General features: G+C 44.7%; 1 protein-coding gene across 3 annotated transcripts in view; it reads right to left on the reverse strand.

The window, feature by feature from the left end:
- Nucleotides 1-86: 86 nt before the first annotated feature.
- Nucleotides 87-24,411, reverse strand: part of LOC134017083 (inactive dipeptidyl peptidase 10-like) — a 117,639-nt gene continuing 93,314 nt past the window's right edge. For all 3 annotated transcript variants that reach the window (XM_062456387.1, XM_062456385.1, XM_062456386.1), the window contains 23 exons: nucleotides 24,003-24,097; nucleotides 23,640-23,714; nucleotides 17,389-17,441; nucleotides 16,800-16,881; nucleotides 14,214-14,334; nucleotides 13,067-13,221; nucleotides 12,106-12,203; nucleotides 11,644-11,767; nucleotides 10,564-10,602; nucleotides 10,269-10,376; nucleotides 9,837-9,928; nucleotides 9,532-9,579; nucleotides 7,723-7,844; nucleotides 5,772-5,816; nucleotides 4,700-4,798; nucleotides 4,544-4,613; nucleotides 4,205-4,399; nucleotides 3,863-3,917; nucleotides 3,552-3,651; nucleotides 2,983-3,041; nucleotides 2,360-2,432; nucleotides 1,966-2,039; nucleotides 87-1,586 (listed from right to left, as the gene is read on the reverse strand). In XM_062456387.1, the coding sequence (XP_062312371.1) occupies nucleotides 1,449-1,586; nucleotides 1,966-2,039; nucleotides 2,360-2,432; nucleotides 2,983-3,041; nucleotides 3,552-3,651; nucleotides 3,863-3,917; nucleotides 4,205-4,399; nucleotides 4,544-4,613; nucleotides 4,700-4,798; nucleotides 5,772-5,816; nucleotides 7,723-7,844; nucleotides 9,532-9,579; nucleotides 9,837-9,928; nucleotides 10,269-10,376; nucleotides 10,564-10,602; nucleotides 11,644-11,767; nucleotides 12,106-12,203; nucleotides 13,067-13,221; nucleotides 14,214-14,334; nucleotides 16,800-16,881; nucleotides 17,389-17,441; nucleotides 23,640-23,714; nucleotides 24,003-24,097 (2,120 nt within the window). In that variant the 3' untranslated portion in view covers nucleotides 87-1,448. The remainder of the gene's footprint in view (nucleotides 1,587-1,965; nucleotides 2,040-2,359; nucleotides 2,433-2,982; nucleotides 3,042-3,551; nucleotides 3,652-3,862; nucleotides 3,918-4,204; nucleotides 4,400-4,543; nucleotides 4,614-4,699; nucleotides 4,799-5,771; nucleotides 5,817-7,722; nucleotides 7,845-9,531; nucleotides 9,580-9,836; nucleotides 9,929-10,268; nucleotides 10,377-10,563; nucleotides 10,603-11,643; nucleotides 11,768-12,105; nucleotides 12,204-13,066; nucleotides 13,222-14,213; nucleotides 14,335-16,799; nucleotides 16,882-17,388; nucleotides 17,442-23,639; nucleotides 23,715-24,002; nucleotides 24,098-24,411) is intronic.

Below are 24,411 nucleotides of genomic sequence, written 5' to 3' on the forward strand. Positions count from 1 at the left end.
CTCTTTTGACAAATGACTGCAGCGGTCGATACCGGAAGCAAGAGTTTGTGGTTGAGTGTAATGTCAATGCCCCTGTACACATCAATATAATGTATTACATTTTCTCCATGTTTTTTTTATTTATTCATAATCATCACTAGAGGACAATCACAATAACCCAAACCCAACCCCCTCCCCCGCCTCTTTAAAAACAACTAAATTAACTGGAGCAAGCATTACAAAATCCATCCTAAGAAGAAACACCACCGCAAAACAAAAAGGGAAACTGAGACTTACAAGACATCCAGGTCAAATCCATCCTTCCCCTTAGACTAAACTATCCATGAGATCTGACATATCTCAAAAATATATGTATGTACACACTCTGCTGTATTGTAATGTACAAAATGCGTCAACACTTTAGGATTCCCCTGTAGACATGCAAAACACCTTACTCAAGCCCTACGTTAAGAGATATTTTGGTCTTTGTGACCACTTCCTACATACAGGACTTATAACTTATGTATGACCTGACATTACAACAGACCTAAACCGTCTTAGAGACACTACGATGTCTTGTGCCTCAAAGGCCTGAGTTGACACAGGTTAGCGTGATGCTGCTAATAGCTGCTGATGGTGTACTCTTCTGTGGAACTTCATAAGGCATTGCACATGTCTACGTAAGACCCCTGTATGATAAAACATGATCGAGGACGGATATTTTTTTGAAAGCGATGATTAGACAGGATTGGACGGGAATTGCACTTTTTCGTGGATGTCACAGTCATGGCGCGGCCTACGTGTTCTGAAGAGGAAGAGAGGAGCAATTTCCTTGTGCCACGACAAGAGGGGGTGAGGTGGACAGAAAGAGGGGTGAGGTCAGTAAGGGTACATCTGTGTGTGTCTCTCTTCCTGGTGCCTGGCACGACAGGAGACTAACGTGGTAACAGGCGTGAAGCTGAGAGGGAGAGGCGGACCATGCAGTCCTAGGTGGAGGTGAAAGCCTAACAACCTCGCTGTGGAAGCAGCAGGCCTGTGTGCTTCGCCGAGAGAGGGATCACCTCAAAGTTCAAGATGCATTTTTTAGATGCAAGAGTTCCAACCACAGTCCCGGCAAGGTGTACGTCAGCTGTCCAACACGTGAGTGCACACCCACACACACAAACACACACACATACAAATGAAGTCACGCACATACATGCATGCACACATGCACATACACACACGCAGGTACTCCCAAACACACAGGCAAACGTCAAAGTCTCAAACTCAAACAAACCGCTCTTCCGCCAACTTTCACACACGCACACACACACACACACACACACACACACACACACACACACACACACGTCACAAAGCATCAATATCAGCTGTTCTCACTGTCTCTGTATCAATACTTGGTCCAGGCGGCAAAACCCTAGAAGTCTCCCAGGGTTTCCAGTGTGGAGAGTCCTGCTCTTGCTCTGCTACTCCTCCTCCTCCTCCTCCTCCTCCTCCTCGGGCAGGAACTCCTCCTGGAGACAGACCCTGTAGAAGCTAGTGAGCGTGGCGGACAGGTGCTGTCGACTCCTCTGGGACAGGAAGTGGCCCTCGTCTGGGTACATCTGGGAAGCAGAAACACAAACACAGCTTGAATCACACCGGGTTTGGAAGGAACAACTTGCATTCAACGTGCGATTCGTTTACTGAAGCAGATACTTCATTCAAAAGCGGTGAAAAATTTTCAAAATCTAGGATAGAAATTACACTTTTCACCAGTAATACATAGTATATACTGTATCTAACCTAGTACATGTGCCTGACCTGTTATAAACAGTACCTACTGTTATACTGTGATTACCATACACAACATCCTGTATGTAGATTATTCAATGTGTCAACAACAGAACATAACACAACGTGCATTTACAGTCCTCATAGTGTGGGTATGCCTGATTCAGTGCAGAGATCACTGTGGTTTGTGTCTACGGTGTCTCTTCATACCTGCATCGAGTAGTTTGCTCCAACTTTCACAAGGTTCTTGATGAGCTCTGCAGTATGCTGGAAGTGAACGTTGGCTGAAAGGGAAATTAAATGTGTCAGCAGATTTCTGCTTGAACTGTGAAACAGAATCGTAGGATGACAGGAAACATGACAGGTGGGGGGACAACAATGCTTTAACTTGAGCCCTGTTTGGAATATTCCAGTAAAAACCTCTGCAATTGTCAAAAAAAGTCAAATTGGCCTACTTAAACTTGGCAGCATCTTCGTTTTTTGGAATTGTGTCTCTTTTCCTCTCCCCCTTCATTTATCGCTCATGAAAACAAGGTCAACACCTGACACAAGACCTTGGTTTACCTTCGATCAACTGAAGGATTTTATGTTCTCTTTTCCTTACCATCTGCAGTGCCGTGGACCAGCATTAGGGTCTGTTCTCTAAGAGACTGCACGTTCTGCAGAACACTGGAGAACTGGAGAACAACACAGGCAGGGGTTGGAGTTACAGAGAGTCACAGATATGATCAAGTACACATGATCAAGTACTGGATTAGTTTCAGTCGATGTTTCTCTCATGTCATCAGTACATTTCACAGAACATTCTATCCACGCAGAACTAAAGTGGTATCTCTGCAAACGTTGCACTAGTCTAGTCCACAGGATGTTTTCGGTGTTTGACTGTAAAGTATCGTTCTGTTTTTCTCGAGATGCTTCTTGTGGCGGGGCCGCTAGCTTGACATAGCCGCATATCTCCTGCGAGGGGAAAGTCTGAGGATGGCAGACATCACCTTAAACCGTTACCACGGAGATGAGAGTCAAAGTCTCGGCAGTGGAAAGCATTTTTATTTTTAAACGGGAAGGGGTGAAAACAAGAGTCTGAACCGGTGACTTTGATGGCGGTGACATTCTATAACTGCGGAGGGCTTAACCGCTGGCGTATCGGGGATGTTACAGAGATACGCTTTCAAAGAGCTGAACGAGATCGACGGCAAACAAGCGTGGGGAGGAGGTAAACAAACGCACCTGATATCTGCTGTCGTCCCGTACCGGCATGCCGAGGTAGCGCTCGGAGAACGCTGAGGCTGCAGACAATGGGAACAGGTACATTTCTAAAACGACTGGTGGAAGACGGTGCTTCAGATGCAGCTAAGTGGCACTTGAGCGGATAGGATGTTCAGTGTGGTTTCTGTCATGCTGAATCCAAGCTGAATGCTTTCACAGAGTAGGAAAGGAACTGGTGCCTCATGATATCAAAGAGAGTAAATAACACAGTTTCTGATACCCCTCCCCAGGCTACAATATTAATCATATTAATAACTTCATAACCTCTGTGTTTGGGTAGAACTTAAGACTCCCTTAAGTACATTGTAACATTACATTTTGCATTTTTGAAAGCAATAGAACATCATTCAAAAATAAATAATCCCCAATACTGTGTTCTTATCTATGCACATGAACATTCTACACAGTCTTTGATAACATTAAAAGGGCTAACATGTTATGAATCTACAGAAACTATCAACAACTGTTTGATTACTGTGGCACATCAGTTTTTAGATGACAACAGATCTCTCAGACTAAGTGGAACTCACCGTAGAGTTTCCAGTCGGTGACTGGTGACACAGCAACTGCACATTTAAAAAGCTTGTCTGTTGCTTTAAGCATCATTAGTGTAATATAGCCTCCATAACCCTGTGAAACAAAAAAGATTGACATTACTTACAATACCACTAAATACATCAATGTGCTTCTTTTTATATTCCAGAGGATGAAGATTGCAAAGTAAAAAAATGAAATGATACAATAATAAACAACAACTTGTATGTCTATAATAGCAAAGTATTGTGTCTTTCAGCAGTTAAGAAAATAGCTCTGTGAACTTTTAAGGTTTGGGCAATCTTACCCTTCCAAAAACTGCTATCCGTGTCCGATCAATATAAGGGAACTTCATCATGTATCTGAAATGAAAAACGTGGAATTACAACACATAACTCTGAGGAAAAACTTAACTGTGAATGCATTCTCTTTGAAAACAACCATTTATTTTAAATAAGCAGCATGAGTCATGCCATTACAACACTGAAGAGATGAGAAAGTGTTTGAGTTTTTGCGTAAAAATAAGTAATTTCAAGAAATCGGGTACAGTATACAAATGTAAAAATGAAGTTAGGTGCTTCAAAGAGTTCCTGGATGTTGTACAGGTCAGGGGGGAGATCAGAACGTGTTTCTCCTCCGGGCTACATACTCGACAGCTGCGATCTGGTCCTGAACCTCCACAGTCCCCAGGCGCTGGTGGACCTCATGCAGGATCCTCTGGCCCAGGAAGCCGCTGCCCCGGCCGTCCAGGCGAGCCACGATCACACTGTCAGAGCTGACCAGCACCGAGTCCCAGTCCAGCTGGTAGCGCTCACTCACTGCCTGGCCACCGGGGGAGCCGTCACTGGCAGAGCACACAACCACACACGCTCAGAAGAAGAACTTGGAACGCCATCTCATTCCTACCATAATATGCTGTGAGTACATAGAAGATGCAGGCTAGAGATGAGTTCACTATGAAGACAAGACACCAGAAAGGGTTTCATACACTATCAAGAGCAGGCCGTAGTGACGAGAATCGGAGAAGTCCGGTGGGTAAGAGATCTTCAGAGGCAAGTCTGGGGACACAGAAAAGATGTTTTGAACAATGTTTACCTAGACTAGGCAAACAGACAGAGACATTTGTCAACATGGTCCATCTCACCAAAATGTTCCATCTGAACTACTGTAAATTCAGTTTGATGAATCCGTTTGTGCTTCAAGGCAGCCTTGAGCAAAGAATTGTTCTCAAGGACGTAGTAATCTGTGGGAAGAAATATTTGATTATGAATGGAAGTCCAAAGTCTGTAACTCACACACTACACACCGCAAACATTATTTTATCCTTGATGAATGAAATATAACCCAAGCTCAGGCCCCAGACAAAACTTAACATATTAAACTTCTAATTTTAATACATTTATGCAACAGTATTTTTCCAGAACTGAATATCAACTCAGCGGTGGAGCAGCATCTTAAAGCAACACTTCACCATCTCCAGAAAGTTCCAGTATTACCACGTCTGTGACGTGAGTCAACTGAGAGACCAAGGCCTCTGACCAGTTTTTCTGTCAATCAATCCTCAATCAGTTACTTAGAACAAAAGACTCACAGTTGCACAGAAAGGTTCTCTTTCTTACAGGAACCCCCCCCCCCTAGCAGCAGCTGCTTGTCAGTGCTGGTTTGAAAAAGCCTCCCTGCTATTTTCTCCAAATGCGCTAAACAATGAATCCCTGATGAGTCCTCCGTTTCAGCCATCTGAGAGGAAACTAAATGGAATGGAATTCATCCAGCATTTTTAATAGAAAACCCCAAATCAATAGGTGTCTCATTATGAAACCACCAGTGTCCTCGAGCTCCCAGCTGTGGATGGTAGACCTAACCAAATAACCTTGGGCAAATTGCTTGTCTTTTCTCCAGCACAGCTGTTGACTCTCTGGACAAACCACTGATAGATCCAGACACGAAGAGCACAAATAAAAATAAAAATAACTAATGCAAAGGGGGAGGTTGAGGTTCACGTCGAGACTTCAAATACTTAACAAGGAAAGATGAAAGCAGACAGCCTAGCAGAGCCTAACATTTTTATCCATTTTTGACGTTGATGCCCAGTGGTTGGTTTTCCTTTAACCCTGGTTGGGTCTGGCAGAATGCCTGTGTTCTGAGATAACTTGCTATTCCTTTTAAGCAGTTCATGACATACCCACTAGTGTAGAGGGATTAAAGTGCATTCTTACTGGCGTTGTTGAGGCTGTGCAAGAGCACAGTCGGGGCTCCGGGACCTGAAAGAAAATAAGAACTGAATGATATTTTCAAGCTCATCAAACATCATCCTGTAATCTTCTGAATGGCTTCAGACTCATGAGTGAATTCACAAATAAGGGTTTCGCACCATCGCCTCAGACTGAAGGTTCAGAGGCTTTACAGCCGAGCAGCAATACATCAAGTTAATGGCTTCAGAGTCCCACCATGGCACCGTGCATTAGGATGTAGCACTGCAAGGCACACCCTCCCCATGCATTACCGATGTCAAAGTTCCCCTTCTTTACCTATTACAGTCAGCGGTTAAAGGTCATTTAGACTGCATCTACTAACCTGGCCCTGTCAAATTAAGTCAATTCTATTCAGCTCCTGCTCGGAGACAACCAATTGGAGGTTAATAAGACCTGACGGTCTCCGTTTGACAGCCCGACACTCGACAAACAACCCCCCCAACATCTACCGGCAGCTCAGTCACTGAGGCCTCCAGTCTGAATAAAGGGTGCCTAGGTGATAGTAATAAAAACAATCCCACGGTTAGCAGAGAATGTAAACACGTGAAATCCGGCCCTGATCCAACATGTGGAAGCTTGGTTCCTGTCACACTCCTAAAGCTCGTTTCATAACTCCATCCATAGCCCTTTCAGTCATTAGCAAGATAACATGCTACGATTCACACTAATGCAGATAAAACTCTCAGACGCCTCTCCGCCGCAGAGAAGGCTTGTTCAACAGGAGACAGCTTCAGTCCCTGTCTGTTTCTTGACAATAGTAACAGTATCAGATGTGTAGAAAGTAGGAAATTAATTAGCTGTACTATGTTTGATGAGGAGAGCACTTGTCGCAAGCATGTAAGTCTACTAATATCTCTGCCTTCTCGAGATGGTGGACCACTGGAATTGTTTTCATTATCCATTAACAACCCATTAACAGGGGAGCGCATTGTATCCATTAATGTTAAGGGTCAAACACAAATGGAGACCCACAGTAAACACACATCTGGTTAAAACTAATTGAAACAATAAACAACAGAGGACACTATGTCTTATTTTTAATAAGCTATGCATGAACTAATAACATCATCTGAAACAATTAAACAAAATAGGAGCACTAATTGTTTGAAATTCCTGCTAGCTGTTGGGAACTGATGAGAGTGCAGCACTATGAGAGCTGGGTGATAATGGATTACTGCATGCAAGACCCCTGACATCAGTCAGATGACTGTGGCCTGAGGGGGCAATGAAACAAAATGGTTGACTAAACTGGGACAACATCATCTCAGCTTTAATTTAATCACCCATCCATCAAATCTGGGTGTCAGTTGACGTTTGGTTTTGAAGTTTATTTTAAGATTTAGACATTTACATCATAGCTTTCTTATTTCATTCTACGAAATGCATGAAGTTCATGGAATTAGTTTTCTTCTTTTTTTTTGGGGGGGGGGGGGGTTTAATGACAGCAATCCAAGATTTAATTAACACATGCCCCAGAAAACAAAATGCCAAATGTTGGGATGTTTACTTGCGACTGGGAGAGTGATGTAAGAAAGCAGATAGCTGCCACTTGTGTAACCTAGCAACAGGGTCTGACCTAGAGACCAGTCGGTGGGTCAGGGTCTGCTGAGGACAGGGACAGCATGCTAACGTAGCCAGCGCTAAGCTTACGATCCTTCCGTACCACGCTCACAAAACAGACACTCGTGCAGGGCTGACTTGTGTATGTAGTATGGGGGGGTAGGGTAGAGTTCAGTAGTTTGACATGATAAGCAAGAATTATAAATGTATTTTTTTTTTTTACTGTATGAAACAGAAATGATGGTATCAATTCTGATCATACTAATAAATAACACTGTCTTTCGTGACATTTGGTTTTTCTGACCGGATCAAGACTGAAGTAGAGAAAAACTGTGTCCCAGCTTCACCGCCGTACCTTTACAGTGCAGAAGGACGTGCTGATTACTGGGGCTGGTCTCAGCAGCGAAGAACAGACAGTGAGCCTTATTTAGCTCACACGTCAGGCAGCGTCTGGGGAACAGACCCACCGTCTTCACGCTGGGGAGGAGAGGGAGAAGAGACGAGAGAGAGGAGACAAGAGAGAGGAGACAAGAGAGAGGAGACGAGAGAGAGGAGACAAGAGAGAGGAGACGAGAGAGAGGAGACAAGAGAGAGGAGACAAGAGAGAGGAGACGAGAGAGAGGAGACAAGAGAGAGGAGACGAGAGAGAGGAGACAAGAGAGAGGAGACAAGAGAGAGGAGACAAGAGAGAGGAGACAAGAGAGAGGAGACAGGAGAGAGGAGACAAGAGAGAGGAGACGAGAGAGAGGAGACAAGAGAGAGGAGACGAGAGAGAGGAGACAAGAGAGAGGAGACAGGAGAGAGGAGACAAGAGAGAGGAGACGAGAGAGAGGAGACAAGAGAGAGGAGACAGGAGAGAGGAGACAAGAGAGAGGAGACGAGAGAGAGGAGACGAGAGAGAGGAGACAAGAGAGAGGAGACAGGAGAGAGGAGACAAGAGAGAGGAGACGAGAGAGAGGAGACAAGAGAGAGGAGACAGGAGAGAGGAGACAAGAGAGAGGAGACAAGAGAGAGGAGACGAGAGAGAGGAGACAAGAGAGAGGAGACAGGAAAGAGGAGACAAGAGAGAGGAGACAGGAGAGAGGAGACAAGAGAGAGAGAGGAGACAGGAGAGAGGAGACAAGAGAGAGAGAGGAGACGAGAGAGAGGAGACAAGAGAGAGGAGACAGGAGAGAGGAGACAAGAGAGAGGAGACAGGAGAGAGGAGACAAGAGAGAGAGAGGAGACAGGAGAGAGGAGACGAGAGAGAGGACACGAGAAAGAGGAGACAAGAGAGAGGAGACAGGAGAGAGGAGACGAGAGAGAGGAGACGAGACAGAGGAGACAGGAGACGAGAGAGAGAGAGGAGACGAGAGAGAGGAGACGAGAGAGAGGAGACGAGAGAGAGGAGACGAGAGAGAGGAGACGAGAGAGAGGAGACGAGAGAGAGGAGACAAGAGAGAGGAGACGAGAGAGAGGAGACAAGAGAGAGGAGACGAGAGAGAGGAGACAAGAGAGAGAGGAGACAGGAGAGAGGAGACGAGAGAGAGGAGACAGGAGAGACCAGTCAGCCTTTCAGTGTCCTCAGCAGAAATCCTGGGATCTGAGGGGGAGCTGCTCTCCAGTCCTACTCAGCAGCTTTTTGTCAAACGAACAATAGCACTGCTGAGGTTTAACTTTTCAATTTCTTTTTAATATTCCAAAGTTTCGCTGAGAATACGAGTACATCGGAAGTACTGGTTTCAGATTACCATTTCAGATATCGCAATAATTTTATTTTCTGATAATGTAGCTTGAAAGTCATCTAGATTTACAGTTGATGTACAGTATTACCGTTTATTTCTATACAAATTATTGTTGTTACGTTATACAGTGTTGGGCTTTTTCATCTACAGGACATTTACATTTAGTCATTTAGCAGACGCTCTTATCCAGAGCGACTTACAGTAAGTACAGGGACATTCCCCCGAGGCAAGTAGGGTGAAGTGCCTTGCCCAAGGACACAACGTAATTTGGCACAGCTGGGAATCGAACTGGCAACCTTCAGATTACTAGCCCGACTCCCTCACCACTCAGCCATCTGACTCCCGGAGGACACAGGAATAGTGGATTATCAACATACTAGGTTATAACCTAGGTAGCTGTCTTGAAGGGCAAACAGGAAGAAGCTTATCAAATCTGTCACCTGAACAGCTGTCGTCTCCGTGGTGATCCCTCTGTGCTGAGGAAGTATCTGATGAGAACAACAGGAGCTTCAGTAACAGTCTCAGGACCCACATGTTTGTCCAGACCAGAGTCTGAGAGACTCAAACTCAACAGGCATTCTGGTTTTAATGTCTGAACCCAACCCAAGCTCCAACTTAAACAAAGAGTATGATTTGCCAATTGAAATTCATGAATATGCACTGAAAAATTGTTCTTCTTGTAGTGCGTACATTTGATTTGAAACTGGTTGCAGAACCGTATCAGTGTTTCAGAAGCGATACTCACATATTTTCGTTGGTCTCATCGTAAGCCAGGATCTTCGTCACCTCCCAGTTTCCTGATGTCAGATGGCGAACTTCATTTTGATCTGCTCTGAACTGGACGAGATTTTTTTTTTTTTACAGAAAGTTAACCATTTGGAAATTATAATTAAAATCACCATCTATCTACAGTACCAGTCAACATTTTTTAAACATTTTCCCATTCGGAAAATGTGTCCAAACTTTTGACTGGTACTGTATGTCCCTATGGAAATAAAGGTCTACCGCACTTTCCCCTGTAGCCATGGCAACTGAATGTCCCCTAAATTAACCGTAACAATGGAGATATCACCTCTAACCTGGATGAGCCCGTCACCAGGGTTGTTTCCATCCTGTACGGACCTTTCTATCAGAACCCCCCTCTTTTGCCTTGCACCAATAATGAGCCACACTGTACCTGCGTGGTGAACATGGCAATATGATGGAACTCCCCACGGCCTCCTTGCTTGACAGGAACCGTCATGAAGAATCTGTTGCCGTCTTTGGAAAACACTGGTTCCTGGTTCTAAAGGAACCAAACACAATACCATCAGCTCCTGTGAGATTACAGCACCTGAAAATATGAATAGAAATGACCAAAGCAGGCAATTGTGGAAGTACATTGAGATTCAGGCAGCGGAGTCAAACTTACAGTGTGTGACTGTGAATCACTTGAGGGCAGAAAGAAAGGGACAAGCCTAAAGATGCTTTACCTGCTTTGAAAGCCAGAGCTCTGAGGTTTCTTCATGCCTCTGAAAAAGAACATTTGAAATGTTACGAATGAACATTTCCCGACTCGATTCGCTTAAACCGGAGCCAGAACTAAACGGATGTTATCGCTCAGACAAAATGTACTTCTGCGCCAAAACAAACGCACCACAAGTACTCCAAACTCCTCGCTCCCGTACTTCAGAATTGTCATTATGAGAGCCATTCACAGTCCTTTTTCTCTCATTTAAAACTCATCACAGTAAAAAGACCAAAGGCTTGGCAGACATACTGAGTTGAAGCCCAAGCCTGGCGGCTTCTTGGCTGCCAACCGTGTTTGTTTGTGCTCTAGTCGTCTGTGGTAGCTGACCCTGGAACAGTGCAGCTGGACGCTGTCCCAAATATCCCCACACTGTCTCCACGAGGGAGAGGTCTGTCCTTCCCTGCCCAGCCACAGACACAGCTTGGAGCGTGGCATGATCACACGGTGAGCCTCACCAATGGCACACACCGCATACACCGCACAGCAGTATCGAGATCAGTATTAAAACATATACAGCGAAACGATTATAATGGATTCGGCATTGGTGTTTTTATAAAACAGAAAGAAAAACAATGGTCTTATTTGAGAACAGCTTTTCCATTCTGCACACACAGAAAATAAATCAAGGCTTCCATTTAAACCATCTGACAATACCACCAAAAAATACTGAAATGAGAGGCAGCTGAATACATTTACATTTAGTCATTTAGCAGACGCTCTTCTGCCGAGAATAGAAGCAAAGCTTTGACACCTTAGCTAAGAGGGATGAAAACCATCACAAAAGCAACACCAATGCTTTTCTTCCAACTGTGAAAGCAGCGTATTCAAAATGATCCCATGTCTAATGTCACACTGACTCTCTTCTGTTGTGGTTGGGCAGGTGAGGGCAGCTGTGAGGCTGTTGTGGTTGGGCAGGTGAGGGCAGCTGTGAGGCTGTTGTGGTTGGGCAGGTGAGGGCAGCTGTGAGGCTGTTGTGGTTGGGCAGGTGAGGGCAGCTGTGAGGCTGCTTGTGGACGAGGCAGCAGGACCGTGACATGCTCACCTTGACGCAGGCTCCGGTGGTCGTGTCACACACAGTCAGGATGGAGATGTTCTGGGCGCGGTTCAGCCACCTGACTGCTGTCTTGGTTTTGCTGATCCAGGTAACCATGGTCACATAGTGTTCCCTGTCAACGAGAAACCGCATAATCAGACAGCATTTCCCCTCCTGGGTCGTGGTGCAGATCATGGAGCAGCTACTGTATAAGTACTTTTATGCACATCTCCAAAAAACAGTTGCTCGGTTGCGTCCAATGTGAGGATGATTCTCCCGAATGTGTAGACTACCACGCTTTGAGACGGCTTTGACACTTTCCCCTGCTGGGATCATGATGAAACTATGTTGTGAGATGAGTCATAAATTGAACAATCATGGTTACCTGTCATGGTTTGTCTGTGTGTGTTTATGTATCAAGCTGTTAGCAGGCGTCCCACCGCCAGGCGGGTGGGCAGCTCTGCGTCTCACCTCAGTTTCAGGCCGTCCGGGGGGGTGAGCTCCTGTGTGTGTGTGGGCCCGTACAGGTTCACCACCAGCAGCTTCACAGTGGGGTTGGGAGACCCAGCCTGTGTGCGCAGCCCGTGTGTTAGAGCGGATTCAAACAAACATAAACACCGGCTTATCTCTACTTGCGGACGGTGTCCGTGATCGTGTATCGTAGAATCATTTATGAATGACCCCGTGGCTTTTACGTCCATCAGATACCCATTCGAGCATCTGTTTATTATTCACTGAGACGTAACGGGTCTGAGTTAGGATGGTCTAAACACGAGCAGTAAAACCTGCCTGTCCACATGCTGTAGCTGTCCACATGCTGTAGCTGTCCACATGCTGTAGCTGTCCACACCCTCAGTGTGCAGCGCTGTGTCCAGTTTAACCTTGGACAGCACACACACACGGCCACACACTGAGCCACAATGCTGTTGGGGCGGGCATACGTACAACAGCACAACAGATTACTCATGTAGCCGCTGTTTGGTAATTAGCGTAATTGAGCATGGTGAGTGGTGGTTGGTGTTGGGAGGAGGACAGCTGGTGGGGAGCTACGGTCTTGCCTGGTTTCTCAGGCCCATCTCAAGTCATGTCTGTTTTAATGACTTCCACCCTGAGAGAGGGCGGCGGTGGACCTCTGGGGGTTTGGAGCGGTACCAGTGATGTTCACGGTAATCTGGCGATTAGACACAGAATTTATAGAGTGGTTGTAGATTTGCTGGTGAGTAAGGCTGGGGCCAGTCTAGCAATCATGACCAGGGGGAGCCGTACAGGACTGGACAATTCACGGCAAAAGGTCCAAATCTCTCAGGTACTGTGCGGAAAATGTACCAAAAAAGCAGAGAATTACCCAAAAGATTGCCGTACGTACTTCAGGACTGTCTCGGAATCTTGATTCAGAAGGTTTATTCTAGTCCAGTCTCTTATATTGGCTTACCTTAGGGTAGGGGTACTGCCTCCCCTTGGGGTAGATGGTGCCCGTGAAGCGAGGCAGGGCCATGTTGGGTACCAGCGTGTCATTGAGGACCAGGAAAGCCAGCCTCTCTCCATCAGGAGACCACCAATGAGCCACATGTGTCTGGAGAACCTCCTCTGAGGAGAGAGGGCCACAGGCAGAACCGTTAGGCTTCAAGTGGGAGTGTTCTGGACGGGCCCTCGGCAAGAAACTCAACCTCTTATCTGGTGAACGGCCTGTACAGTACAAGATATGAATTGGAGCACATGTACTCTATGCAGTTTCTTTCCGTAAATAGACCACTGAACTATTGTGACTGCTCCTTCATTATTTTCGAGTGTGCTCAACTGTTTTTGTCTGTTACAGGCAAAAAAAACGTTTTGACTTAATTTGGGGGTATCAAGACAAGAAGTGCACGTCAGGCTTCAAAATACTGTACGAAAGAGAGAGGGAGTGAGTATGCGAGGAAGATAAATAACGAGGATGACAGGCACACTAGACAGAGACAGAACAAATGTAAAGTTGCATTAATTAGCATTATCAGACATCTAAGCATCCAGATTGGAAACGAAACACATGAATGTATAAAAACAACATAATACAGTTTCCACTTATTGTGGTTATTTTAAGAAACCATTTATAATCTCATTATTGGACTCTCATTTTTGAGTGTGTAGTGGGCTGTTATCTGAAATGTAATGAGCTTTTCTCTATCCAAATCTGTCACTCGGATGACATTCCTATTTAATCATTATTTGGGATAAACTTGTTTTTGTGAATTCATTATTTTAGTAATGTACTACCTGTGTCGCAGTATGGAAATTGGAACATTTAAAAACAACGGGAGATTTAACTGTTTCACTCGCGCAAAAGGAACATGAGCAAGTGTAGCTTCAAACTTGCTCTGCCTTCTCAATCACAAAAACTTATATTACATATTATAGATAAAAAAATAATCAGTGCCAGTTACACGTAGGATAGATAAACATTTGATAACCGCATAAGAACTGGAGATGATTTATTGGTCAAAATCAAAATGTAAAAATAATAAGAACATTCATAATATGTAATGCGATGAACACCACAAGGTGTTTAATGGCTGATATGATGTCCTACGAAAATGACCCACCCTCGTACAGCCAGTCAGCGACCCCGTTGAAGATCACGCCGCCCTTCCCCGAGGAGGTCAGCCGTAAGGAGTTACTCTTGACGTCTGTTTGGTAGTAGATGTTGTTTTCAAACACGTAGATCTGGGGGTAGAAACACACTCAGTAATGCTTGATGTCGTCCTTGGCTCTTCGTGGTACAGTTTGTCCTGTAACTGAATGGCTCAAAAACGGTTGTTATCCTTTACAAATGTTTATCCAGAGAACCTCGTGAGTCACTCGGGTACATTTTGCACTATTTAGGTTCTGAGAAGAAAATATAAATTCAAGATAAAAAATATACATCCAGATTTCAGATCTTGTTAACTCGGCCAGTCTACCACAGTTACACAAACAAATTACATGTATAATGTATTCATTTTGCAGACCCTATTATCAGAAGCGAGTTATCCTATATTTCTATAGATCCTATAGAAAATACAGAAGAAAATCAAGGATCAGAAGTGCGAAGTCCAACGGCCTGTATTTACCAGACACGCCAGATCACATCTTTACATCTACAGTGCAACAATAACTAGTGCAAGGGATCTGAACATCGTTTCTCCAGATTCCGATGGTACATGTTTATTTCCCAGAATCAATATTCAATCAATTTTTCAAATGGGCGGCCAACCTTACTTAAAACTCTGTTATTTAGATGTTAGTCATATGACTGCTTCCATTTATTTGATTTGTGAATACAGTACAATCATTTGCATATAAATGTATTCAACGGAACCTGCAAAGTAGGCCTACTCTTTGCTGGTGGGGAAAGATAGGGAGCAGTCTTAAATAACACCAGTTTTACAGTAAAATGCATTACGGCTGGCTTTTTAAACAACATTGACAGAAATGCCAATATATGCCAACAGGTCGAATAATAATAGAGGCAGCTGAAAATAGTCCATCTCCTCTTTACAAATGCTAAATCCCATGAAAGTATATTCAAGGTATTGGGGGCGGTGTGGCAGGACAACACAAACTTTTACACGGTAGTGAGAGAACAAGTCACAGTGTGTCAAGGCAGACAACCTTGACACACTGTTCGACCGGAATTATCTATAGCGAGTAGCGCTCGGTAAACACAGAGGGTCGTAGGTATACCGAGTGAACCTGATCTGAGATAAAACAAGCAGCATATTCGTTTCATCAGACGCACTCGTGGCTAATGATGCCTGCGATTGTACCACTCTCAATCTGGAAAGCCAACGCATCCGTCTACCTCGCCCCTCGTCACTATAATGGCTTTCTAATGGAGGTGAGCTTGATTTAATGCCCACATTAACCGTGCTGAATGTTCCAAATTTAGACAAGAGGACGCTAATATACTTTAGCTTGTTTGCTGTCAATAAGGTTACCCCATCTGTCTAAACAAATGAAAAAGGTCCGAGTGAATGCAACGATCATTTAATTAACGTTATTCCTTTTGAATATGAGTGGTACTCCGGTGCAGTGCGAAGGCGGTAGGGACTTCCGTTCCACTTCTAGCCCTGTCAGTCAGCTGGTAGCATGACAGACTTCCCGTCGGGGATGACTGGCTCTTGAACGCGTTAAGCGCCACCGGTTCTCTAGCTACAGCAAGACTGAAGCAGAACCAGGGTCGTGTTTTAAGTAGCATATCACTCACTTTAGTTTCTTCGTAGGTTAGGTGTGGGCCTACCCTGGTACAAACCTATTTTTTTGTCACACAGTAGGCATATACGGCTGCATAATGTGTGTAACTTGTGTTTAGAACCCGCTTTCCATGAGTAGGCTATGATACGAAGTTTGTTCATGAATAGGCTACACATAATACACAAAACGTTTGGAGTAGCCTATTTCTTAATCAACCCAGCTAACCGATACCAACAGCCAACTGACAATGGATTGGGTCTTTTAATATATCAATTCCATATCAGACTCTCTCCTACAATGTTTTTTTTATTGTCAGATATAAAAAGAGGGGCTGGACTTAAAGACAATAGCCTACAACAGGGAGTATGAAAACTACAAATTCTGCCATTGTAAGAGATATGAAAATGCTATTGTTGTGGATTTAATGGAAAGCATGGTTTGCTTTCAACTGCAACATAATCAAAACACATTCCAATTAAAAGTTCAGAGCGGACTCCTTGTGGGGATTAAATTGTAGAACAATTAAATCTAACAAAGCAATTACAAGAGGAAGATGATAAGAATTGTCCCAAGGACTAAAAACAGGAGAAAAGAGTAGTGTGGAAATGTAACAAGCCTTCTAAAATCTTTGATAATTGTTATTGAGCAATTTAGAGGTTATTTTTTTTATCATTTGTACATAAGGGCCCAAAGCAACCAATATAAAAAGTGATTTCTTTACTCACTGCTATTTTCTCACTACTTTTTTTTTGCACTGGAGGGAAGTAACTTTTTCACATAAGCATGTTTTTTATGCAACTACAACATGCATGTTTTTTATGCAACTCAAGTCAGTTGAATCCCCCTTCCCAGCTTGCAAGCGAAAACAGTTTGCAGGTCATCAGTGCGTGTGACCAGTTATAGCGCTTGTCGTCGTGGCGATGGTGACAGGAGTGAGTAATGCTGTATGGACTCACCAGCTGCTGGCCCTGGACGCCCCAGGCAGCGTACTGCAGGACGGAGTTAAGCACCTCTGGAGGGTCCAGCTCCCACACCTCCCTGGGAAACGACAGAGACATCTCACCACACTGCCCTCTAGAGCATGGGAGGGCGCGTGTCGTTCCTCCGGGGGCCAGCATATTCACTCTGAATCAATGAACCTCACAGAAGGCATGCAACTGGAATTGATTTGATGCTCTTTTGTGTGCTGACTGTGTTTTTCAGGTGGTGGTCAAAAAGGGGATTTTCTTGTGTGAACCCACGACGTTCTCTAGTGCCTACCTACCTCCTTATCTACCTACCTCCTTATCTACCTACCTCCTTATCTACCTACCTCCTTATCTACCTACCTCCTTATCTACCTACCTCCTTATCTACCTACCTCCTTATCTACCTACCTCCTTATCTACCTACCTCCTTATCTACCTACCTCCTTATCTACCTACCTCCTTATCTACCTACCTCCTTATCTACCTACCTCCTTATCTACCTACCTCCTTATCTACCTACCTCCTTATCTACCTACCTCCTTATCTACCTGGCTGATGGCAAACAAGACAAACCCACCTGGTGTGAATGTTGTAGATGCTATAGGAAGCCATGTAGGAATGACGGTAAACCTAGGGCAAAAAACAGACACAAAAAAGCAATTATGGTATGAAAGATTTAACGAGGGAGCCAACTTTTGCTGATAAAAACACCATAAAAGCGGAAGAAAAAAGCATGAAACAAAACGAGGCTGCTGGCTGTTTTCACAGAGAGACTCTGAGGACAATGCAATTTGCATGGCTGACAGCTGCAGGACCAGACATTTTAATTCCCACTGAAAAACTGATCATGGAACCCCTCCGTCTTCCTCTGAAAGCCTGGTGAAATGAAAGAGACAGAGAGACAGAGGATGAGGGAGAGAGAGGATGAGAGAGAGAGAGGATGAGAGAGAGAGAGAGGATGAGAGAGATAGATAGAGAAAGGCATCAAAAAGCCCTTTTGACGGTGGGGCGCGTGTAAATCTGTCTGGATTCCCCAGGAGAAGATATGGCTGACATGATAATAGCATCCTGCCCGTGGATAAAGAGAGAAACAGACTCTGTTTCGCATTGTATCATCATAATGACATTGGTGCCCACAGTGCTGATGGAGACCTTGACAGATCCATGGAACAAAATTATTTGTTGATATATATATACAGGTTTAAAATCGGAGCACTGGGTGATAATGAGGTAATTCATTTTCCTGCCATTGGAATGATGCGATTGCAAGTATTGAATAAGAACCTCTTCAGAAAAACCTGGTTTGATCGGCACAGGGCTTCAAGACAGTTCCACTCAGAGCAGGGGTAAGGGGAGAGAGAGATGAAAAAGGCAAAGAGAGAGAGAGAGGTCGCCAGTGTTCAAAGACTACAGTTTGATATATCTGTTAGAGTAGAACAGGGGGGGGGGACAGGCATGAGGTGGTGCAGGATGGATGGCTGGAATTAAAAAGGGCTCCTTGAATTGGAGAGGACACACGTTGGCAACGTGAATTATGCATGGAGTCGGAGGAGGGAGGAAGCAGGCGAAGGAGGCGGTGCTGGGGGGGCCAGGACGCCAACAGAGATGGATGAGCAATCAGAACATTTGCCAAAAATAGTGTTGACAAGCCAAAATGAGTGATCTAGGAGAGGGAAGGAAGAGAGGGAAGGACGAGAAGAGAGGGGAGGGGGAGAGAAGGGAGGACGAGAAGGGATGAAGAGATTATTTCCTTGAGCTTATTTCACATTTTAAAAATTAAATGTTCTGGACCTTTGATTACAGAAAAGTGTTCCATGTGTGGAACATCAGGCTAATACTTATCCAGTTCTAATTGCTTGTGAACTGTTTAAGAATCATTCAAAAAAAAAAATCCTTTCTTCGTTTAAGTCGTGGAAGTGTGGGCGTCATGTCCATTGTGAGTCGCAATGTCTTTAACTCAAAACAACGTGACATTTTTGATCAATTTCGTGCTCAAATGCACCTGGAGTCAGATGATGAATATCAGTGGGTGTTTGCCAAGCACTCAGGACATTTCATCAAATACATTTAATTGCGTTGCTAGCTAATGTAAGTTGTCATTAAAACATTAAAAGAAGGTGGTGTCTGTCCAAACCAATGACTAAGCCTTCATCCATTTAATGGCAATTTTCTTTAGTTATACTCCCCTCTTCAGAATCTGCCTCATAATTAGACGGGCCACACAGCGACTGTCCTTGTGTCATCCTCCTTCCACAGCCAAGGGGGAGTCAGGTGGCTGAGCGGTGAGGGAAGCGGGCTAGTAATCCGAAAGTTGCCAGTTCAATTCCCGGTCATGCCAACTGACGTTGTGTCCTTGGGCAAGGCACTTCACCCTACTTGCCTCGGGGGGAATGTCCCTGTACTTACTGTAAGTCGCTCTGTATAAGAGCGTCTGCTAAATGACTAAATGTAAGGTGACATCCACCATTAAGAATGCAAATCAGAACGAATACACGCACCATCCTGATGTCTGAGGGGCGCAGAGGATCAGGGCTCCAGGTAGAATACAATATCTTTATTGTCATTGTACAACGACATTGGAGGCAATCCTCCTCAGGTGAACTGAATAAATACAGAAGTTTATAAAATAAAAATGTTAAAAGATTAAGACTATAAGTATTACCCAGTACTATAAGTATTACCCAGGCATTACACAGTACTATAAGTATGACCCATGTATGACCCAGGTATTACCCAGGTATAACCCAGGTATGACCCATGTATGACCAAGGTATTACCCAGTACTATAAGTATTACCCAAGTATTACACAGTACTATAAGTATTACCCAAGTATTACACAGTACTATAAGTATTACCCAGGTATGACCCAGGTATTACCCAGGTATGACCCAGGTATTACCCAGGTATGACCCAGGTATTACCCAGGTATGACCCAGGTATGACCCAGCTCTCTGACATGGTGCATGTGGAAGCAGAAGCTCTCAGATTAAAACATGATTCAAACTGCATGTTGTCTCAGGAAGGTTTAGGAGCCGCGCTAGAGAGCCTCAGAGAGAGTCAAGCTGCCCGGCTGACAGCACACGCGTCTGCATGGTTGAGAGGGTCACTGGAGTGTTTCTACAAAAAAGGCTAATTTCAAATCAACAGCAAATAAATCTGACACTTGTGTTTGATTGAATGCAGAAAACTGAAATTGTTTGCGTGTGCCAAGGTAGTTCAGAGCATCGTGATAAACAACCTTCTATTAACAAATCGAGAAATTGGCTAAAGAGTTGAAAAACAGTCAGCTCTTTGTGAAAGGAAAACCTGACAAAATTGTCAGCCGTGATCCCCTGGTTTGATGAAAGCGACTGGAACCAGAACACTTGATGCTCGACTCTCCCTCAGTCGAACCTGCAGCTCTGATCTCTGCCATCTCTCCAAAACAAGTCTGATTGTGTTTCTGCCCTCATTGCTATCGACCACAAAACAGAGGGAAATCGATGGGGAAGTTCCCAAGCGAGATCGCATGTGAGCTTGAGAGATGCTCTGAGGGTTTCCCTGCAAGGGAGATGAAGAGCGAAGGCCTACCTGACAATACATCAGAGACGTGTCCTTCTACCTGCACCCTCTCAGCCCACAGGATCTCATTGCCCATCCTTCACAGCTGAGTGACATGCTTGGCTTCCCCTGGAACAGATTTCATGTTCCAAATGAGGGGGGCTGTCGCTGTCTTGGTGTGTGGGGTTGCATCAAATTCCCCTTTTTTGCTCTGTTAAATTGCTGCACCAGTCCACACTTGACCGGTGGGGATCTCATTCTATTATGACTGTAACTGTTAGCTGCTCCTGGCATTCTCTAATCCCTGCTCTCCTCTCTCTGTCCCCCCCCACACACATCCCTTGTGGTGTGGGGGGTTTGAGTTGTCAGCATCTGCCTGGTCGTCGGTCAGCCAACGCTGGACCTGGTCGCGAGTCTCCCGGTCCTGTCCTACATCTATAAAGTTGAATAATGGATTTTGGTGTTTTAAAAACCCATCGACACTGTATGACTATGTTTAGCCTGTGTTCTGCTCCTCTCTCCCACCAACCGTCTCTGGAGGAGGGGATCCCTCTCTGAATTGCTCCTCCCAAGGTTTATTCCATTTTTTTTTCTCCTGTTGAGAGTTTTTTGGGAGTTTTTCCTTGTCTTCCTTGAGGGTTTAGGTTGGTTGAGGGGCAGTTCTATGGGCATATGTGAAGCCCTCTGTGACATGCTTGCGGGTAAAAAGGGCTATACAAATAAATTTGATTTTGATTTGATTTGGCTTACCATAGCAATACATCCCAACGAGAACATAACACTACGGACACCTGTGGTTACCATGGCAGCCTGGCCTAAAGCACCCAATGCTTTTCCAGCCCGTCGCCTCTCGAGCCGGACAGACAAAGATGTCCTCCCTGCCGCTCTCTGTGGGACCTGCCGCTCTCTGTGGGACCTGCCGCTCTCTGTGGACCTGCCGCTCTCTGTGGACCTGCCGCTCTCTGTGGGACCTGCCGCTCTCTGTGGGACCTGCCGCTCTCTGTGGACCTGCCGCTCTCTGTGGGACCTGCTGCTCTCTGTGGGACCTGCCGCTCTCTGTGGACCTGCCGCTCTCTGTGGGACCTGCCGCTCTCTGTGGACCTGCCGCTCTCTGTGGGACCTGCCGCTCTCTGTGGACCTGCCGCTCTCTGTGGACCTGCCGCTCTCTGTGGGACCTGCCGCTCTCTGTGGACCTGCCGCTCTCTGTGGGACCTGCCGCTCTCTGTGGACCTGCCGCTCTGTGGGACCTGCCGCTCTCTGTGGACCTGCCGCTCTCTGTGGGACCTGCCGCTCTCTGTGGACCTGCCGCTCTGTGGGACCTGCCGCTCTCTGTGGGACCTGCCGCTCTCTGTGGGACCTGCATCACACAACACAGTTTTTTTTGTCTTCCAGCATGACCGTGATGAGACAGTGTGGATAATATTCTGTTGTTTCAACACACACCACATCCCGGGAACTTTTATCCTAGAGGTGCCCAGGAGTTTGTTAGGCCTATCTGCAATCCGTGTTTATAATTATTATTTGATCATTTAATCCTTCTCATATTCAAACCTAAAGCACCGTCGTTAAAAAATACCACGTCTTCTGGAGTAAATCTCAAAGCCATGACAGCACTTACTCAACCACTTCCACATTGTTGTTTGACGGCTAATTCTCATTGGAAACACATAGCAGTGGATCAACAGGGACTTGGCAGTGAGATTAGTGCAGAGTGGAGCATTACAGACATTACAAGGTGCTTATGCTCTAAGAAAACAGACCACGATCTGGATTGACAAACATACACATGCAGGTAGGAGAGAGATTATGAGCGTTTATCAAGCTTAATCTGCGCTGAGATAAAGCTGTAATGGGATAAAGGTGTAATCCTGAGGCAAGGTGAGGCTGTTAGGGAACGTCTTCAACGCACTCTTTGAGTTAAGTACATTCAGTTCATGAAGGCGTGGGAAGACCCTGGTTTGATCCTGGTGGAGACCACATGGTTTAGGGATCAAGTTCGACGTCTACAGTGTGAACCAACATTACTGATCAGAATTTCAGCTTTCAGAGTTAATCATACAGTCTGCGTAGTGGTTTGCATCCAACCTTCTGAGGAATTCACTCAAAACCTAACACTAACTCATCCCTGACCTGAACCCTAAACCTTAACCTACAGAATGTTCAATACTTCAACACCTATATCAACTGCAGAGAAACACAGATAAAAGTACAACCTTTACTGTGTCACATATAAACAGCAGATTCTCTCACCTTTTTTAAATTGTGAAAAATATTTGAGGACATCAATAAAATTGTCAACAGAGTCTGTCTTGTACTGAAACTGTTGCTACAATTTCACAGTTTTCAGGCAGTGCTCAGAATAACATTTCTCTGTACGTTATTTGCATAATTGTGCAAAAACTGACAAAACAAGCTATCAAGAGTTACAGAATTAAAAGCACCATAAGACTCACATATAGGAACCATCATGAAAAACATTCAAATGAGATCAGATTAGTTTCCTTGTCGGTAATCTTCAAAGTTGATCCATTCCAGAGAGGAGGGTCCAATTTACATATCTCATTTAGCATCTCCACCTTTGCTGATGGAAAGCTCCAAATCATGGTAGAAACTAACCTGCTATGTTAATGAACGAACGTGACCTGCCAATTGTGGCCTACCCAGATCCACACTTCTAATCACACACGCTCTACCCACACCCACACTTCTAATCACACACGCTCTACCCACACCCACACTTCTAATCACACACGCTCTACAACAGAGCCACGTTAATCACACAAGGCAGTGTGAGTGTGAGTGTTTCTTCAGGAGAGCTGACTAGCTAAGGTGTGTGTGTGTGTGTTCAAACAAGCTGACTAGCTAAGGTGTGTGTGTGTTCAGACGATCTGACTAGCTAAGGTGTGTGTGTGTGTGTTCAGATGCGCTGATTAGCTATGGTTCCTGTGTGTGTGTGTGTGTGTGTGTGTGTGTGTGTGTGTGTGTGTGTGCGTAATGTGTGTGTTTGGACACGTGAACAGTGAAGGGGGCGTGGCTGTTAGACATCTGCTACCGTGTGAACGCATTGAAATCCAAACATGTTGTACGATTCAATAAAGCCTTTCTTTTACTGTGAGTCAATAAGTGAAAGAAAGAGAGAGAGACAGAGACACAAGAAGAGATTTGTTTGATTTGATGTAGAACTGAGGGGTTATTACTAGCAGCACGATACCAAAAAAATCAGTACAATATGACTCAAAATATATGAAATATTTCCACAGTAAAAAGCCACAATAGATGTTGCTAACCTGTTTGACATCGTAGGCAAAAAGCACATATTTCAGGTCCGGTGACACAGAATACTTTGCAACGTTGAAATTAACCTGGAAAAGAAAGACAACAGCTCACTGTTAAGTATTGTATAGGTGTGGATGTACAGTACAGTGTGTTAATTTGTCATTGTGGGCTGTGCATTGTATGTGTGTAGGTCTGTGTGTGTGCGTGCAAGTGTGGTCTATGGTGGATTCTGTGTGTGTGCCATTCAATTGGAATTTTAAGTGTTTATTATGTAAATGTGTGTTTGCCATGTGACATGTTTATGCATCTTTATGTCTGCTGCTGAGTACATTCATAGTCAACAGTTGTATAGTGGGTAACATTGCTGAACTTACAAATGTAGTGTTGGTCAGGACAAACTCAGTCTCGTTTGTGAGGATGTTGAACTTGATGACGTGGCCGTCGCGATTTCTGTAGATAACTTCTGAATCTGCGAAAGGAAAAATAAAACACAAAGATTGACACATCCTGCGCATTCACCTCGATTCATGCGGTTTGAAAACCATCTCTCCTGGAGTTACAATAGTCTACACTGGAGCATAACATTGTCACAACAATTTCCCCTTGTAGGTCTCACACCTATTTTATACCCCTGTCCCTAATTGGAATTTAAATGGAAGACACACAAAGAAAGTGGTAACCTGTGTTCAAGTTGTTGCTGTTGTACTGTTTGTGCTACAATTGTACATCACACTCATGACACAACACACACACTGTAGCCAACATACATACAGCACACGCACA

Source organism: Osmerus eperlanus, chromosome 3 (assembly GCF_963692335.1).
Source record: "Osmerus eperlanus chromosome 3, fOsmEpe2.1, whole genome shotgun sequence".
Lineage (NCBI taxonomy): Eukaryota > Metazoa > Chordata > Actinopteri > Osmeriformes > Osmeridae > Osmerus > Osmerus eperlanus.